At 48.5% G+C, this 19,923-nt stretch overlaps 1 protein-coding gene across 1 annotated transcript; it reads left to right on the top strand.

Annotated features, from left to right (window-relative positions):
• Positions 1–432: 432 nt before the first annotated feature.
• Positions 433–9,277, top strand: LOC149523174 (maestro heat-like repeat-containing protein family member 2B). The gene is made up of 6 exons (XM_089770382.1): positions 433–644; positions 1,949–2,086; positions 2,295–2,406; positions 6,884–7,030; positions 8,037–8,216; positions 9,101–9,277. Exons 1-6 carry the CDS (start codon positions 433–435, stop codon positions 9,275–9,277), a joined length of 966 nt encoding a protein of 321 aa, XP_089626508.1.
• Positions 9,278–19,923: the final 10,646 nt, after the last annotated feature.

Here is a 19,923-nt window from a genome sequence, read left to right as displayed (position 1 = left end):
TGCTGCACCTCTCACAGTAAGTTAGACGACAGACATGTATTTCTCTGCTTTGTGACAAACATGCTGATGGAAAGCTAGATGAGTGGTATAATATTGTCATCTGGGCACTTCTTTTCTGAAGTACTGTTTCCTGGATTCCAGCTGTGCTTTCTGTGGCAGATTTAGAGTATGTGGCTGATTCACTTAATAATATCTGGCAATTAGAAAGTCTTTGAATCAGATTTCTTACAGTGCTTTGCAAATGTTTTGTGCAACTCATAACATGCCTTGATAGGTCCTACACATTTTTACAGCTATGGGACGCTAAGGCACACATGGAGTGAATTGCTCTCGGTCATTCATCAAGTTAGTGACAGGAGTGAGAATTTAGTCCAGCAGGTATCAGAAGGGGAGAGCGTGTGATAGTGTTAGGAAGAGACCTCTTCTTTTACCATGCTCTCCTTTCAGGCAACATGTGCCATCTTTGAAGTGGTGTCAGCATTGCACTTGAGCAAAACTGTGCAGGAGCTGTTCCCGGAGTTGTTCACTGTTCTTCTGCAGCAGATCAGCCAAACCCTAGGACAAAAGATGCCTTTGCCCAGGATGAGACGCCGAAGGAGGTTATTTAGAAAAGGACAACAACTATGTGAGGGCAACCCTTGCAGGTAATTAGAAGAAAGGGAGCAAAACAAAGAGAATCCCAGTCCATTTGTGTGACACTCCCCAGGAGTTCTCAGGGTTATGAGGCACCTTACCATCACCTGCTTTTAATATGAGAAAGTCTTGTTTGTGCTTGCTATAGGTCAGTTCCCTGAAACCACCAAGCTCTGGCAACACAAACACTACTATCTAGGCCTCCTCAGGCCTCAGTCTCTTTGTCCTCTCTTTCTGACTACAGCTTAGAGAATCTCTATCAACAGATTCTCCTCTAAGAGAAGTCTCCCTGCGATTTACGTGCATCTCCAAACCAATCGGCTTTCCCCCATCTCTTAGTTTAAAAACTGCTCTACAGCCTTTTAAATGTTTAGTGCCAGTAGTCTGGTTCCACCCTGGTTTAGGTGGAGCCCATCCTTCCTGTATAGGCTCCCCCTCTCCCAAAAGTGTCCCCAGTTCTTGATAAATCCAAACCCCTCTTCCCTACACCATCGTCTCATCCACGCATTGAGACTCTGAAGCTTTGCCTGCCTACCTGGTCCTGCGCATGGAACTGGAAGCATTTCCAAGAATGCCACCATAGAGGTCCTGGATTTCAGTCTCTTTCCTAGCAACCTAAATTTGGCCTCCAGGACATCTCTCCTACCCTTCCCTATGTCATTGAGACCTACATGTACCACGACCACCGGCTCCTCCCCAGCACTACACATAAGTCTATCTAGATGCCTCTAGCATTTTGTCTCTTTTGCTCTCTGTTTCCCTCAAACACTGCTGTGGATGTCCCTTTAGGCAGATTCCTTATTCATGGGAGAATAGGTTTGTTGATTCTATAGCCCCACTCTAGCCAGGCAATCAGGTACATTTCTATCCAATTAGGCTTTCTCTGGGGAAGCTAATTAGTACTAGTAGTTACCAGAGTGCTGACCCCAAGTACAAGCTCTCAGCACCCTGTCACATCTCGCTGGACATAGGGCCCCAAAATATCCATTAGTGATCACTAATCTCTCTGTGTCCCAGCTTTTGGGGTCTGATTGTGAATTTTTTCCATATTACTGTACTGTGCTAGTGCCCATACACCTTGCAGATAGGAGAAAGTGACTGCAAAATGTTGTCCATAGCAACACTAGTAATATGAGATGTATGAGACTGAAATACCTCCTGGGAATTAAGTCCTTCCAAAAACAGTGGTCCCCAGGATACTGTCAATGGATGAACTGTCAATGAACAACAGACCTGACAAGTAACTGGGGTTTCCTGACTGCTTAGGCTGTGCCTTTCTATTGGTTACTACAGTTCTGTGCCTCTTTTCCCCCAGGCTTTCTATTGAAGCATTAGAGGCTGTGCTTCTCAAGGCTATGAATGAGAAGCTGATACGAACTCTCTGGAAGCAGAAAACTTGGATGCTTCTTGAAAATCCGCAGACTCACCACGAGGGGGTGTGTTTGCTGGTGAGGTAAGAGATCTAGGAGACAGCACTTCATCCTCAGGGATCGGCAACAAATAGAGTGACTGACAGGGAACTTTCAGGTATAGCTTTGTGCGGGGTGCCCTGGGTGAGAAACACAGAGCTTCCATGCGTAGGTTTTAGAGTTGTATGGTCATAGCAGCTAAGCTTTTGAAGTGCACAGTCTGCCCCATAAGTGGTTCCTTTTGTCTTCCAGGGTTCTGCAAAGATCTGGACTAATAACAGTGGAGATCATACAGAGCCTCCTTCCCTGGGTAAATTCCCCATCAGAAAACCAGCGAGTCACCAGCACAGCTTTCTTTGCTCAGGTATGAGCAGTTCCACCATTAGGCTGTTATCTGTTGTTTACCTTTCTCTGAGGAATTGTACAGTTCAGTTCATAGGAATTCATTTTAGATAGTAGAATGTGTCCTTTATAAGGAAATCTCATAAGGAACTTCATTACACCTTTCTTAATCATTTTCTCATTGTTATTTTTGGGGCCTATACTAGCCTAGCCTAGCTGCCTATTCTAGTTGCTGGTTAAGAGAGAGTGAGCAAGATATAGATAGGCTACGTCTACATTGGCAAGATTTTGCGCAAATAGGGTATGTCTACACTACAGCACTAATTCGAATTAACTTAATTCAAATTAGTTAATTTGAAATAAGCTAATTCGAATGAGTGCATTTAGACCTAAAAACTAATTCGAATGAGCATTTTGCTAATTCGAAATAGCATGTCCACATTGAGTGGACCCTGAACCGAAGTTAAGGCTGGCCAGAACCAGTGCCGTCAGGGCATCAGGTTAGGACTTAAGGTGTGGAGCTGCTTCCTCAGGCTAGCCGAGGGCTGTGCTTAAAAAGACCTGACCCCCACCCCGGACAGACAGTTCTCAGGATTCCCCGCTTGCATGTCTAACTCGATGGGGACATCAAAGCAGTCCTGTCTTGGAGTGCCCTGAATGCCCACACTCGGCACATTTCAGCACTCGACCATCAGCCCGGCTGCACTTGCTGCAGGCTGCCATCTGGGGGAGGTCAATCAGGGGGCTATCAGGATCCAGGAGGCCCTACAGGAAAGCTTCCACCCCGAGGAGCCCGCAGAGCCACCCCAGTCCTCCCCATCGGGGGCTCGTGCCCCATTCCTCCCTCACCTCCTTCCACTTACCCTTCCCGAGCCCCCTCTTCCTGATGTAAAAAATAAAGGACATGTGTTCAAAAATAGAAACTCTCTTTATTTAACAAAACTGGGGGCGGAGGGGATTAACCTCTGGGGGACTGGGAAAAGGAGGTGGGAGAGGGGAAGAAAGAGGGTGGGAGAGGGGAGGTGGAAACCTGGGAGGAGGGAGCTGGAAGGGGGAAGCCAGGGGAAGAAGGAGGAGGGGAAGTATAAAACTATGGTACGCCATATCTTCAGAACTGTGTACAGATGTGGTCTTCTCACCTCAAAAACGATATGGCCTTGGAAAGGGTTCAGAAAAGGGCAAGTACAATGATTAGGGGTTTGGAACAGGTCCCATATGAAGAGAGGCTAAAGAGATTGCGACTTTTCAGCTTAGAAAAGAGGAGACTGAGGGGGGATATGATAGAGGTCTATAAAATCACGAGTGGTGTGGAGAGGGTGCATAAAGAAAAGTTCTTCATTAGTTCCCATAATATAAGGACTAGAGGACACCAAATGAAATGAATGGACATCAGGTTTAAAACTAATAAAAGAAAGTTCTTCTTCACACAAAGTTCTTCTTATAGTCAACCTGTGGAACTCCTTGCCACAGGAGGCTTTGAAGCCTAGAACTATAACAGAGTTTAAAGAGAAGTTAGATAAATTCATGGAGGTTGGGTCCGTGGAGTGCTATTAGCCAGGGGGTAGGAATGGTGTCCCTGGCCTCTGTTTGTGGAAGGCTGAAGATGGATGGCACGAGACAAATGGCTTGGTCATTGTCTTCGGTCCATCCCCTCTGGGGTACCTGGTGTTGGCCGCTGTCGGCAGACAGGCTACTGGACTAGATGGACCTTTGGTCTGACCCAGTACGGCCATTCTTATGTTCTTATGTACTAAGCGCAGGGCTCAGGGTCGGGGGTCTCACTGGAACAACTTGATTTTCATGCAAACCTGCTCCTGGGTTTGGATGTGGCCTTTGGTGGCCAGGCTGGCAGCTATCCTGCCCTAGACGGCTGCATTCCTGTGCCTAGTGTGGAGGTCGTGGACGCTGGAGGCCTCCCCCCAAACCTCGATAATGTCCACGATCTCTGCACTAGACCAGGCAGGCGCCTGCCTCTTGTGGCCCTGGGCAGGCTCCTAGGAGCTGCCAGCCTGGTCCTGGGAAGAGGCGGAGGGCTGGGTGGCAGCAGGTGGCTGGCTCATGCCATCCCAGGTGCAGGGTCTGCTGGCTGGGTGCTGGCAGGCTTGCCACTGGCACAGGCACTGTAGCCAGACCATGCCCCTTTAAGGGCTCTGGGGCTGGGAGAGGGGCAGAAAAGTTTCCCTGGTTTGGCCCAGAGTGGCCATCAGGGCAACCTGATTAGGGTTAGCCTCCAACTAGTTCGAATTAAGTGGCTACACAGCCCTTAATTTGAACTACACAATTCGAACGAGGCGTTACTCCTCGTAGAATGAGGTTTACCTAGTTCGAATTAAGCGCTCCGCTAGTTCGATTTAAATTCGAACTAGCAGTTTGTATGTATAGCCGCTATTAAAGTTCATTCGAACTAACGGCTGTTAGTTTGAATTAACTTTGTACTGTAGACATACCCATACTTTTAACGCAAGAGTTTTTGCGTTAGAATATTTGCGCAAGAGAGCGTCTACACTGGCATGTGCTGTTGCGCTAAGAGGCGCTTTTCTGCAAACTCATCCGTGCCAGAATAGACGCTCTCTTGCGAAAGAAAGCTCCGATGGCCATTTTAGCCATTGGGCTTTCTTGCACAAGAAATTAATGTGGCCTGTCTACACTGGCCTCTTGCGCAAGAACAGTTGCACAGGAGGGCTTTTTCCTGAGCGGGAGCATCATAGGTTTTGCGCAAGAAGCACTGATTTTAGACATTAGAATGTCAGTGTTCTTGTGCAAGAACTCCCCACCAGTGTAGACAGGCAGCTGCTTTTGCGCAAAATCATGCCAATGTAGATGTAGCCATAGAATTTGAATTACTAGACCTTTTCTGACAATTCCTAGGGCTAATACTGACCAACAGCTCCTGATTTTGGTCTAGCTCAGCAAATCTTCTAAATGAATCTAGTGTCCTAATACTATAAAATAAGCAACATACAAATACATTAACATCTATCTTAGATTCTCATGAATGTAGAATAATAGATTCATAGATCATTAGAACTGGAAGGGATCTTGAGAGGTCTTCGAGTCCAATCCCCAGCCATCACGGCAGGACCAAGCACAGTCTAGATCATCCCTGACAGGTGTTTGTCTAACCTGCTCTTAAATATTTCTAGTGATGCAAATTCCACAACCTCCTGAGGCAATTTATTGCAGGGTTTAACCACCCTGACAGGCAGGACGTTTTTCCTGCTGTCCAACCTAAACTTCCCCTGATGTAATTTAAGCTCATGGCTTCTTATCCTATCCTTAGAGGCCAAGGAGAACAATTTTTCTCCATCTTCCTTAAAACATCCTTTTAGAAACTTGTATTATCTGAGTACTTCAAAATGAGAATGTAGTATCTGAGTGCCTCAAAACTCTTTAAAAGTATGTATCCCTACAATACCCCTGTGAGGCAGGGAAACACTATTAGTCCCATTTTGCAAACAGGAAACTGATGCACAGAAGGCCTAAGTGACTTGCCCAACATCATCTAGGAAGTCTTTGAGGGTGCAGGAAATTGAACTGGAACCTCCTAAGTCCTAGGCTGCTGACCACTGGAGCATCCTCCCTCTCCACAGCCTTGCTATAACGTCTGTGTCATATTTCACATTTACGCTAAGTCGCTATTTTAGAGGCTCATCTGGTGGTTCTAGGAATCTGTTTGTGCCCCCAAATCTTTCTACACCCCACCTAGGAAAGGAGTCACAAACGTGGGTTTTCAAGGTCTGCCTAGAGAGGCCTCATGAAAGCTGCCAATCAGAGCCCAGCTGGCTCAGATCTATGGAGCTACAGGGCTTTATTAGGTCAGTTCCTTTCAGGAAGTGGAGGGCCAAGAAAGGATGCTATTCTCTGGCCAAACCAATTCACAGGGGTTTATTTCAGGCAGCATTTTCTGAAGCTGAATTTGCAGAGAGAGAGTCCTTACGAGCCTTCAACATCTAATTCGAGGGAGAAACTGAAAGTGGCCCCATAGGAAGAACCCAAGGAAAAAGTAGCAATAAACTGAAATGAAGCAATGACTCGCTGCTATTTCTAGGTTGGAACCAAGAGTAGTGGGCAGGCCCAGGTTCCCCAGTGGCATAAACCCGATGAAGGGGACAAGGCTTATGGAGAGGTTGAACAAAGAACAGAATATAAAGGGTCCAGAGTTGGGGCTGAAGACCCTAGTGAGGGCAACAGGACCTAAAAGGCATTTGTTTGGACTTTGGGACTTGGCCAGAGGGCTGAGCCATGGAAGACTCACTAAGATCGACTGGCAGGATGCACCTGGGCGAGAAAAGGACTGTGGTATCAAATGCAGTCACTGAGAGGCTTTCAAGGGATGAGCAATCCCCCATTATAGTGCCTAAAAGGAAAAAATCCATGTTTTTAACACAGTACTCATTCATATAGAATAATAAATTACAGTGTATTACGTGTCTCCTCAAATTATATTCGCTATCTTAATGAACAGATTAGAGCTAATGGACATGTTGATTTTATTTCAGCTAATGACTGATCCCATACTCAGGGAGAAGAAGACCCTTAAGTCTGCCTTACATATATTAGAAGAAAGGTCACGGGACAATAACAGCATTGTCCGTCAAATGGCTGTAAGAGGCCTAGGCAATTTAGTCTATGGGGCACCTGAGAAGGTAAGATAGAATACTGAATACAATGCAGCATAACTAGAGAAACTAAAGGAAACAATTGCTCAGGATTTACAGAGGCCATGCACAATGCACTAGGCCAACTTCTGCTCTCTCATACCCCTGTAACCTCTTTGCAGTCAATACACAGCAGGTTTGTTCCCTTGGTAAGCTGGGCATAAGGAAACAATATGGACTTAATATGATCATATGTAAATGTATACTCCCAGGAATGAAGAGTGTATCTCCAAGATGAGAGATTCTATTCCAGGAAACAGAGACACTAAAAAACTCAAATCATGATAGATAATCAGCTGAACGTAAGCGCCCAGTACAAAGCTGTGACCAAAAGAGCTGAGGTGATCCTCGGAGGCATAGACAGAGGGATTCTGAATAAGAATAAAGAAGTTATTTTACCTCTGCTTATGGCACTGGTGTGAGAACTGCTAGAATACTATGTCAGGATCATGCCTGCAATTCAAGAAGGATGCTGATAAATTGGAGAAGAGTCACAAGAATTTTCAAAGGGCTAGAAAATGTGCCTTTAGATTCAATGGGGGGGGGGGGGGCGGGGAATGAAGCTAAACTAATTCAGACTGCTAGTAAGGCATACATTTTAATGGTAATTTTAATCATTGGAACCATTTACCAAGGGTTGTGGTGGGGTCTCTATCAGTAGCAACTTTAAAAACAAGATGGGCTGTTTTTCTAAAAGAGGTGCTCTAGTCAAACAGACATTATTTTGGGGAGGTTCTGTGTTGTGAAGGAGGTCAGACTGAATGATCACAATGGTCCCTTTTGGCCTTCAAATCTAAGTAATTAGAAATCTAATAGGATTACATAGGCGTAATATGGCACAGAGTTTGGCTTATTGTAGCTAGTACCTGATGTAAAATATAGCTATAGGTCACTAGGGGGCAGATGAAATTCCCACTGCTTCATAATTGCTAAAAAAAACATATTAGAAATGTGGTTAGTGGAAAGTGTTTTTTAATGTCATACGTCTGAACAGGTGAAAAAGTACAAGAAGTTTCTTCTGGAGGCACTGATCAGGACTTTAGAAGACACTTTCAGTTCTGAAGTCGTCGAAAGCATGAAGGCACTGGCCAAAGTCCTAAAGGAGCTGAAAGGGAAGGACATAGGTTCTTCCTTCAGAGACCTCACCACACAGATCCGGAAGTACTTCGATAATGTACGTGAACAGAAGCCTTCAACCCCAGTTCAGCTGACATTGATGAGGCTCCATTTACAATGCATGATGTGTCCTCACTGGGCATTGTTCATGTCAGAATGAAGTGATTTTAGGCCTTAGGGAAGAGATGTGTTTTATGGAGGAGCAGAGAATTAAGAAAATGAGGATGCCATCCCTGCTCCTTCAGTCTCACCCTTCTGTTCATCTTTATTTCCAATGAGAATGGCAAAGGAAGTATGAATACTAGATTAGGTAGCTGCATAACAAGGAAAATGAGCATACAGGGTGTAATAGACTGTTTTGGGCCTGCTCCATACGATTTTTACGTCAGATGGTTGAAATTATTCCATTTTGCAGAGAAGTTTGAGATTTCAAATTTTGGTTTTATTCCTATTTGGGGGACACACCCCCCAGCCCAAATTTCAAAACTCTTTGTGAAACAGTAATACTATTCTCAACCCAGCTCTACTGGGAGCCTTGCCTGAGGGCAGTCTACTGGCAGACTATGCTGGAGACAGGGAACCTGGAAACACTGGGAATTAGAGGTGCCAGGGTGCACATTTCCTGGCTCCTTGTCAGCCTGCCAGACAGGCTGTTCTGAAGGTGAGGGCCAGGAAGCCCAAGATCCCAGTCAGCCTGCTAGATGGGTCACCAAGAAGCTGACCAAGTACCCCTACTTGGCTTCTGGAAGAATTTTGTCAAAATTGAACTGTCTTCAAAGTATTTTGATGAATCAACACATTTGGCCCAAACTTGATTAATTCCAGTTCTTCTAAACTTCTGTCGTTGGAATCACTCTACTCTAATGTAGAAGAGACAGCTGTGCTAGATACATGATGTGGTTATCTCTTCGTTACCAACCTCTGTGGCTTTCTTGGCTATAGGAGGACAACACTCTTCGTGCATTGGCCTTTGTCCTTTTTGGTATCCTGGCCGGCTCTGCAAAGAGAAAATGGAAGGACTATTTTGCCAAGCAGGTTAGACAGAGCTGGGTCACGCTTCTGCTGCACCTGCAAGATCCAAGCCCTGAGGTTTCAATGGTAAGAATGACAGTGACTTAATTACTAAGCAAAAAGAATCTTCCTCCTGATGCCAGGGGAGCTCTGCTATTCCTTCCTGCAGTGGAGACCTAAATTCTTCCCTCAGTTCATTGCCCTCCTTTTGAGTTAATCCCAGACAGGCTGGTCCTTAGCAGCCAGGGTTGTCTCACTGGAGTTCAGGATAGGTCATGGGTCTGATCCCAAGAGTTCATTCCTGCCTATCTCTGCACCCCACGTTCCTGCCTCCCCACAACAGAGGAAAGGCCACAGCTATGCCTAGTGAAGCAGCTTTCATAGCTACATCCGTTCTGAAAAAACATTGCTGCTATCTCCAGTTTTCAGTATTATAAAATCATAGAACCATAGGTTTGGAGGAGACCTCAGGAGGTCACTGAGTCCAACCTCCTGCCCAAAACAGGACCAGCCTCAACTAAACAATCCCAGCCAGGGCTTTGTCAAGCTAGGACTTGAAAACTCTAGATTTAGAGGTTCCGTTGCCTCCCTAGGTAACCCATTCCAGTGCTTCACCACCTTCCTAGTAAAATAGTTTTTCCGACTATCCAACCTAGACCTCCCCCACTGTAACTTGAGACCATTGCTCCTCATTCAGTCATCTAGTACCACTGAGAACAGCCTCTCTCCATCCTCTTTGAAATCCCCCTTCAGGTAGTTAAAGCCTTCTATCAAAGCTCCCCTCACTCTTCTCTTCTGAAGACTAAATAATCCCAAATCCCTCAGCCTCTCCTTGTAAATCATGTGTTCCAGCCTCCTAATCATTTTTGTTGCCCTCCGTTGGACTTTCTCCAATGTATCAACATTTTTTAAGTAATGGGGTGCCCAGAATTGGATGCAATACTCCAGAAGTAGAATCCCTTTCCCCCTATTAAAGTCATGCTGGCATATTTTCTGTCTATTACTTCAGGGGAATCCCTTTTATTCTTCGGGTAGATGAGCAGTCAAGGACATGAGTTCCATTTGAATGAGCACAATACGTGTTATGGAACAATTCAATGGTGCAACCCTCTTTTTCAGGAGTGCAGAGCTACATTTCATCTCTGTGCCCCATTTTTGGGACTGAAGAGGCTCCAAACTATACTTAATGAGCATCTTAGTTGGAGAACCGAGCTGAACCCTGAGGAGCTCCAGATGGATATCTGCAGACACCTTGTGAGTGACCTATAGAATTATATGAGATTATTGACAGCATAGGCTTGTGGTGTAGAAGCAGGGGGAATGTGTGATGGGCAATGGAAGTATCTATGGGTATGTCTACGCTACAAAGTTAGTTTGAACTAACGGACGTTAGTTCGAACTAACTTTCATAGGCGCTACACTAGCGCTCCGTTAGTTTGAATTTAATTCGAACTAACGGAGCGCTTAGTTCGAACTAGGTAATCCTCATTCCACGAGGATTAAGCCTAGTTCAAACTTACTAGTTCGAATTAAGGGCTGTGTAGCCCCTTAATGCGAACTAGTGGGAGGCTAGCCCTCCCCAGGTTTCCCTGGTGGCCACTCCGGCCAACACCAGGGAAACTCGTATGCCCCCCTCCCGGCCCCGGACCCCTTAAAGGGGCACGGGATGGCTACGGTGCCCGTGCCAGGTGCAAGCCTGCCAGCACCCAGCAGGCAGACCCTGCACCTGGTGCGGATCGAGCCACCCACCCGATGCCCCCCAGCCCTCCCCCTGTTCCCGGGACCAGGCTGGCGGGTCCTGGGAGTTTGCCCGGGACCGCAAGAGGCGGGCTCCCTCCTGGGCTAGTGCGGACATCGTGGACCTCGTTCACGATCTCCGCACTAGGCACAGGAAGGTGGCCGGCTAGGGCAGGAGAGCTGCCAGCCTGGCCACCCAGGAGCAGGAGTGCATGAAAATCAAGGTGGTCCACTGAGACCCCCGACCCTGAGCCCTGAGCTTACAATGGCCATCCTGGGTCAGAACAAAGGTTCATCTATCCCAGTAGCCTGTCTGCCGACAGCGGCCAACCCTAGGGACCCTGGAGGGGATGGACCGAAGACAGTGACCAAGCCATTTGTCTCGTGCCATCCCTCTCCAGCCTTCCACAAACTTTGGGCAGGGACACCACTCCTACCCCCTGGCTAATACCACTCCATGGACCCAACCTCCATGGCTTGATCTCACTTCCCTTTAAACTCTGTTCTAATTGTAGCCTTCACAGCCTCCTGCAGCAAGGAGTTCCACAGGTTGACTCTGTGCTTTGTGAAGAACAACTTTCTGTTACTAGTTTGAAGCCTGTTACCCATTCCTTTCCTTTGGTGTCCTCTAGTCCTTCTTTATGGGAACTAATGAAGAACTTTTCTGTATGCACCCTCTCCACCCAACTCCTGGTTTTAGAGACCTCTATCCTGTCCCCCCTCCGTCTCCTCTTTTCTAAGCTGAAAAGTCCCAGTCTCTTTAGCCTCTCTTCATATGAGACCTGTTCCCAACCCCTGATCATTTTAGTTGCCCTCCCCTCTGCCACCCTCTCTCTTCCCCTCTCCCACCCCCTTTTCCCAGTCTCCCCCAGTTTTGTTCAATAAAGACAGATTCCATTTTTGAACACAATTGTCCTTTATTTTGTACATCAAGAAGAGGGGCTAGGGAAGGGTAAGTGGAAGGAGTTGAGGGCGGAATGGGGTACGCGCCCCCGATGGGGAGGACTGGGCTGGCTCTGCGGGCTTTTGTGGTGGAAGCTCTCCTGCAGCCCCCCAATTGCCCCATCTCCCCAGATGGCAGGCTGCGGCAAGTGCAGCCGGTCTGATGGCCAAGTGCTGTGATGTGCCCAGCGTGGGCACTCCGGGCACTCCAAGCCAAGACTGCTTTGCAAGCGGGGCACCCCTGAGAACTGTCTGTCCGGCGTGGGGGTTGGGACCCTTTAAGCACAGCCCTCGGCTAGCCTGAGACAGCATCTCCACGCTCTTAGTCCTCCTCTGATGCCCTGCCGGCACTGCTTCCGGCCATCCTTAAGCCCGGTTCAGGGTCCACTTAATGTGGACATGCTAGTTCGAATTAGTAAAACGCTAATTTGAACTAGTTTTTTAGTCTAGATCCGTTAGTTTTAATTAGCTTAGTTCGAATTAAGTAATTCGAACTAAGTTAGTTCGAATTAACGTTGTAGTGTAGACGTACCCTATTAGAGTGGGATACAGGACTGAGGGTGAGAGGAATGTAAATCTGCCATAGATTCCCACTTTCCCCACTTCTACACAGCCTCCTGTCCTTTCTTTTATTTACTTGTTTAAATTAAAAAAAAAGTCTGAGTGAGTCCAATAACTGACAGCAGTGGCAAGAGGAACACAGACTGTTTACTTGTGGTTTGTAAAGGCATGTGTTGGCAGTCAAAGGGCATTTCTAGCCAGAGAGAGCTCATGTGTCCCTGATTTTCTCTAGGCCAAAGAGAAGGCTGAGCTACTGGAGAACTTTTACAAAAGCACCATCACATACTTCTGCAGCAGCTGGGAAGAGATCCGGGCAGTTGCAGCCAAGTTAGCTGGTGAGAGAAAGTGTGCCGTGTCCCTTTTGGTATTCCCTTTGAGGTAGACAGAAAAAGTCCCTGTGTGCAGCACTGAGCTACTATTAATCTCTCCGTGCTGTGACTTCTCATGCATAAATGGAGATGTTAATGTTCTCCTACTTCTCCAGTGTGGTGTTAGGAGGAATTTGTAATTTGCAATAGAATGCTTTGAGATGGCGCAGTCATTTAGTAGCAGAGGCTGGCACACTGTCACGTAGGGTATGTTTATTCTCCGATCAAACTAGTGTGCTAAAAATAGAGTAGCTGTGGCAGGAGTAGCAGGAGGGGTTAACTATTCCAAGGATGATCCCATCCAAACCCAAAAGTCTGTTCTCAAGGTGGCTAGCTCCTCCGACTGCTTCTGTCATCTGACCTGCACTCTATTTTTAGTAGTCAGAGTTAGTGTGGACTCAAACTATAGACCTAAGCTCAGTGTTGTTGACTGTTCCTTACTGGTGCTTCATCACTGGGAGGTAGGCAGGCCACCGCCACACAGTGCCTGCTGTTGCAGGTTCCTGATTGCCTTGCCCAGGAAGCACTAGATTCCTCCCCTTTGGCCCTGTGCCATCCTTTCCTTAGCACACCCATGCAAGCCAGGCAAGCATTGTGGCCTAATTAATTTATCCATGTGAGATCCTTGCTTAGTACGCACTTATTCCTGGCCCCAGCCCTTTGTTCACACCACTAGATTAATACACTATCCTAGTATATCTCCACTAACTGACAGCAGTGGCAAGAGGAACATAGATTGTTTAAAGCAAATGAGGTTTTATGTAAACATTCTTAATTTTTTTCTCTTCAGTGTGGACGCTAAACTTTTCTAGTATTTTCTTGCCTACAGCTCACCTTAGACCCACAATAGAAGCCAAAGGGCCAATGTTATCACCTTGCACTTAACAAGAGAAGGTTTTTTATTGATGTTTATTTTACACTGCTTATTTAGGCATCATCCTGGAACATACGGACACCAAGAATATGAAATGGCTGGACATGGAACATCTGTTGACCTGTAAGTAACAAATACAGGTGAAATCCTATTCATTAGTGAGTTATAAAGAAATTTAGCTGACAAGCAAGCAGTAACTGATACCACAGGTGTGAAGTGCATCAGCCACACATCAAAGGACAGATTCAGCTTTAGTCTGCTCTGAAAGAGGTACGTCTACACTACAGCGTTAATTCAAGTTAACTTAATTCGAAATAGTTAATTTGAATTAAGCTAATTCGAATTATGCATCTATACACAAAACCTATTTCAAAATAGCATTTTGTTATTTTGAAATAGCGCGTCCACACTGAGTGGACCCTGAACCGAAGTTCAGGCTGGCCGGAACCAGTGCTGGCAGGGCATCAGGTTAGGACATAGTGTGTGGGGCTGCTGCCTCAGGCTAACTGAGCTCCGTGCTTCACGGGACCCGACCCCCACCCCGAACAGACAGTTCTCAGGGTTCCCCGCTCGCTTGTCTACCCCGATGAGGGAGAGCAAAGCAGTCCTGTCTTGGAGTGCCCTGAGTGCCTGCACTCGGGACACCACAGCACTCGGCCACATGGAGCCAGAGCTGCCCCTGGGCACGCCGGTGCGTCTCGTAGGGTTGTTGCCATCAGCCCAGCTGCACTTGCTGCAGGCTACCGTCCGGGGAGTCCATCGGGGGGCTGTCAGGATCCAGGAGGCCCTGCAGGAGAGTGTCCACCCCGAGGAGCCCTCAGAGCCACCCCGGTCCTCCCCACCGGGGGCTCGTGCCCCATTCCTCCCTCACGTCCATCTACTTACTCCTCCCTAGCCTCCCTTCCTGATGTCAAATAAAAGACATGTATGTTCAAAAATAGAAACTGGGTTTATTGAACAACAGGGTGAACCTCTGGGGAGACTGGGAAAAGGAGGTGGGAGAGAGGAATAGAGTGGGTGGGAGAGGGGAGGGTGAAACCTGGGAGGAGGAAGTTGGAAGGGAGAAGCAAAGGGAAGAAGGGGGAAGGGAAGATCAGGGCCCAAGGTTGGGGGTCTCACCGCACCAACTTGATTGTCATGCAAACCTGCTCCTGGGTTCGCATGTGGCCTTTGGTGGCCAGGCTGGCAGCTATCCTGCCATTGACGGCCGTGTTCCTCTGTCTAGTGCGGAGATCATGGATGCTGGGGCATCCCTCCCAAACCTGAATAAGGTCCATGATCTCCACCCTGGACCAGGAAGGCACCCGCCTTCTCCAGCCCCTGTCAGGCTCCTGGGTGCTGGCAGACTGCTCCTGAGGAGCAGTGGAGGGTTGGCTGCCAGTGCCTTGCTGGCTCACGTTTTGTGGCTACTGGCTCAGGGGCCCCGGTGGCCACTGCTGGCTCTTGGCTGGTAGGCTTGGATCTGGCACGGGCCAGGGTCTATCCCTTTAATGGCTCTGGGGCCAGGGGGAGAGGAGAGGAAGTTTTCCTGGTTGTGCCCAGAGTGGCCACCAGGGCTCCCTGGGAAGGGCTGGAGGCCCCCTATTTTGAATTAATTGTCTACACAGCACTTAATTTGAAATAGCTATTTCAAATTTGGTGTTACTCCTCGTAGAATGAGGTTTACCAAATTTGAATTAAGCGCTCTGCTATTTCGAATTAATTTCGAAATAGCGGTTTGCATGTATAGATGCTATTAAAGTTAATTCAAAATAACAGCTGTTATTTTGAATTAACTTTGCGGTGTAGACGTACCTGGAGGAAACTGCAGCCAGTGTGATATAAGTCAGTGCATCTCCTGGCTACCCTGGCAATGCCTCTTCCCAACCTGTGTGATCCACTCTTTGGGCTCCATCGGCTCCCTGGGAGCCACTTTTTGCTACCCCAAACTCCACACCATCAGATTTATTTCTGTCAGGAGATGTAAAATAACTTAAAAGCAGAAGCTATTGAGTCAATGGAGCACCTTCCAATTGGATGAGTTTCTGGTAGGGTCAGGGTCTCCCCTCTCCCCCCTCCTCCATCTCAGTTTGGAGCTTGGAAGGATCCCAATGGAGGAACCTAAAGCTTTGTTTGTACAGAGAGCTTCTGGAGCTTGGTACTCACTGGTACTAAATCTCCAGCTACTGCAGACATAGGTGACTATATGAAAAGTGAGTCATATTCTCTGTAATTCCAGCTCTCCAGGTCCTACAGAATGACCCAAGTCCCATTGTCCAGCTGGTGGCAACTCAGGTCCTAAGAGACATCTGACCTGGATGAGTGCTCGGGGAATGAAGCACAGACAAATAGAAGAAAGAGCTCCTGCTTCTGTTTCCAGCTTGCACATCATATACTTGGGTGGGAAGCTAGACTGAACGCTATATCTGCTAGCTGTCTATGGGGTAGGGGAGTAGTATAAGGGCCCTACCATCAATCAAACATTAGCCCCGCCCCCTGACCCTGGAAGTCCCCCCCCCCCGACTCCCCGGAAGTCCCTTCTCCCTTGTCACTGGCAGTCCCGCCCCTGGAGGGTAGTACATCCGGGTCGAGAGGGACAGGTGACCGGAAGTAAAAAAGGATGTCATGTGACCCCGGTTAGGCCCGTCCCCTGTCACCGGAAGTCCCGCCCTTGGGGGTAATACATCCGGGGTAAAGAGGGGCAGGTGACCGGAAGTAAGGGGTGTCATGTGACCCCTCTAAGGACTTGCCCCTCCTCCCTCTACCAATCAGGAAGGGCTTTCCCCGTAGGAACGCCCCGCGAACCGCTTTGACCAATCGGGGGGCAGTTCCGGGAACGGATGACCCGCCCAGAAGTGGGTCGTGTGACCCCTCTAAGAACTCAACCCGCCTCCCTCCACCAATCAGGAGGAGTTTTTTCCCTGTAGGACCGCCTCGTGAACTGCTTTGACCAGTCGGGGGGCAGTTCCGGGAACGGATGACCCGCCCAGAAGTGGGTCGTGTGACCCCTCTAAGAACTCACCCTGCCTCCCTCTACCAATCAGGAGGGTTTTTTTCCCTGTAGGACCGCCCCACAAATCGCTTTGACCATTCGGGGGGTGCAGTTCTGGGACCCGTTGACCAGACCGGAAGCTGGTCGTGTGACCCCTCTAAGAGCTTCCCGTGACACCCTCTGTCAATCAGAGCATAGCACTTCCCCATAAGTTCTAGCGCCACACAAAAGAGGCCATCTTGTTCCAAGATACAGCTAGGACACCGCAGCGGCACGCCCACGCTGTCTGAGCACGTTCTGCTCAAGCAGAGGTGGCAACAATACTTGCAAGAGTGGTCATGACTGTATACTGTGTGGCAAAACTCACAATAATTTTTCGCTCCGAACAACTTTTTCACATCCAGAACCCCATAGTAATGCTCATCTCCGCCAAGCGCCGCGCGCCCGGGGCCGGCGCTCCCCCCGCAAGCGCCACGCGCCCGGGGCCGGGGCCGGCGCTCCCCCCGCCAAGCGCCGCGCGCCCGAGGCCGGCACTCCCCCTGCCAAGCGCCGCGCGCCCGGGGCCGGCGCGCCCCCCCGTGCAAGCGCCACGCGCTATGTGCCCAGGGCCAGGTCAGCCCCGAGCACCTGGCGGGTGCATGCAAATGCCCCTGCGGGCGCCATAGCACCCGTGGGCACCGTGTTGGGGACCACGGACCTACGGCAATAACAGTATTTAATAAGATTTCCAAACACAGTTCAGCACATAGGCCCTGGAGCTTGCAGTTTATACCCTCTGGAGTCCAAGTCAAACAGTCATGGTACCGCTGGGCTGGCGCATTTATGACACAACCCTCACAGTCCTCAAAAAGCTTTTCCCTAAGACAGTGACTAAGGACGGTATAAACACTAATGCGTACAATAGAGCGCATAACTTTTTTACGCTTATGATGTGGCACTGGCTCAACTAGATCAATGCACAGCCACCTCCTGAATTCTTCATGGCCGTCATCCTAGGCGTTCTCTTCAATGCTTTGTATCGGTGTTGAGCAAAAACAAGGTGGGCCCGGTTCGTCTTCCTCGTCCGATGCAATGCTGTCCTGGGTCTGACGGTCAGCTAGAAAGGCATCGTCAAGCTGTCAAAAGATTGCCAGAAAGAAATAATGTAAGACGCTCTGGTCATTTTTTTTTTAAAGTTTACAAAATCCCGGATTCCTAACCCCATGATGCCCCAACTTCGATCTTTCATTTACCTATTTGGCTTCTTTTCCATGCGTCTTGTCCGACTCCTGGGAGCCATGGGCACCTTCTTCCTCCAGGCTATCTAGCTTGTCTGGCTGCATCGTGAGCGGTTGGGTTTCGGTGTCAGATATTGGTGTATCCATCAGCGGGTGGGTCAAAGGGCTCCCTTCAACTTCTCCTTCCTCCTCGGAACTGTCGCTGATGTAGCGCTTTCTTCTCGGCACCAAAACAAAGTTGGTGAAAGAAGCCATGTTTCCGCTCAGCGTTTGCACGCTCTCTGAAACACGCGCTCTTGGAACAAGATGGCCTCTTTTGTGTGGCGCTAGAACTTACGGGGAAGTGCTATGCTCTGATTGGCAAAGGGTGTCACGGGAAGCTCTTAGAGGGGTCACACGACCCGTCTTCGGTCTGGTCAACGGGTCCTGGAACTGCACTCCCCGGATTGGTCAAAGCGATTTGTGGGGTGGTCCTACAGGGAAAAAACCCCTCCTGATTGGTAGAGGGAGGCAGGGCGAGTTCTTAGAGGGGTCACACAACCCACTGCTGGGTGGGTCATCCGGTCCCAAAACTGCCCCCCGATTGGTCAAAGGGGTTCGCGGGGCGGTCCTACAGGGAAAAACCCCCTCCTGATTGGTGGAGGGAGGCGGGGCAAGTTCTTAGAGGGGTCACACAACCCACTGCAGGGCGGGTCATCCGGTCCCAGAACTGCCCCCCCGCTTGGTTAAAGCGGTTCGCGGGGCGGTCCTACAGGGGAAAAACCCTTCCTGATTGGTTGAGGGAGGCGGGGCGAGTCCTTAGAGGGGTCACATGACACTCCTTACTTCCGGTCACCTGCCCCTCTTGACCCCGGATGTATTACCCCCAAAGGCAGGACTTCCGGTGACAGGGGACGGGCCTAACGGGGGTCACATGACACCCGGTCAGCTGTCCCTCTTGACCCGGATGTACTACCATCCAGTGGCCGGACTTCTGGTGACAGGGGAGAAGGGAATTCTGGCGGTCAGGGGGCGGGACTTCCGGGATCAGGGGGCAGGGCTAACGTTTGATTGATGGTAGGGCCCTTATACTACTTAGGGGATTACACATGCCGGGGGAATTCACTAAGGGTGGCTTTAATTGGCATTTAAGCATCTAACTGTGGATTTTGGTGATTTCCTTTAGATATCCAGGGCCTTTAACTGTGCTTGTATTGTCCAGTCTCATAAGTTGCTGAGTGTCCTCAAACTCCCTCTGATGATATTGGGAGTTCAGAACACTCTGCCCTTCAAAGAAGGTACTCAGCAGATATCATTCGTCCTCCAAATTTAGAGGCTATGATCCTCCACCTCATAGAAAAAGTTTCCTGAATAGTTAGGTTTCTAGTCTCTCTCAGCACTTTACTCTTGCCCTCCTGGGTTCTGGGCCTATGAGGAGTCACCAGACAACAGTTAGCAAAGGAGGGTAAAAGGCTGAGGGGGTCTGGGATATCATTGTCTGTGGTTCTCAATGGGGAGAGAATCTTCCTGTGATGGCTGAATATGGGAAGGGGATCAGTGTTTTCCCCTGTTGAATTGACACTTTCTGATAATTCACTATATTAGGTAATAGGAGTTCCCCTAATCTTGTGGTGTTTCCTGTTTTGGAGATTGTTTTCCATTCCATATCCAGCAGCTTAATCCCAACCCATATTATTATATTTATTAAGGGGCATTGTACAAATGCTGATGACTCTTTAAGTTTATTTCTCAGGTGCTGGCCATGCTGTGTCTCACAAACAGTCACCTGTAAATAACCCTCCCCTGTAAATAATATAGTGTTTGTATTTACTGTGCACATGTTTCCAATTAAACTCTTTGAAGTATCTGTTTCAATTACTCAGGGGCCTGATTTCTTCTTTCAGAGTATGTCTACACTACAGCATTATTTCAAAATATCTTATTTCGAAATAGCGCGTCTACACACAAAATGCATTTTGAAATAGCGTTTTGCTATTTCGAAATAGCGCGTCCACACTGAGTGGACGGTGAATCGCATTTAAGGCCGGACAGAATCAGGTCCGGCAGGGCATCAGGTCAGGAGTTACTTTGTGTGGCTGCTGCCT

Source organism: Pelodiscus sinensis, chromosome 18 (assembly GCF_052426305.1).
Source record: "Pelodiscus sinensis isolate ZL-2025 chromosome 18, ASM5242630v1, whole genome shotgun sequence".
Taxonomy (NCBI): domain Eukaryota; kingdom Metazoa; phylum Chordata; order Testudines; family Trionychidae; genus Pelodiscus; species Pelodiscus sinensis.
The sequence above is the reverse complement of the archived record's forward strand: the minus strand, read 5'-3'. Positions and strand labels throughout refer to the sequence as shown.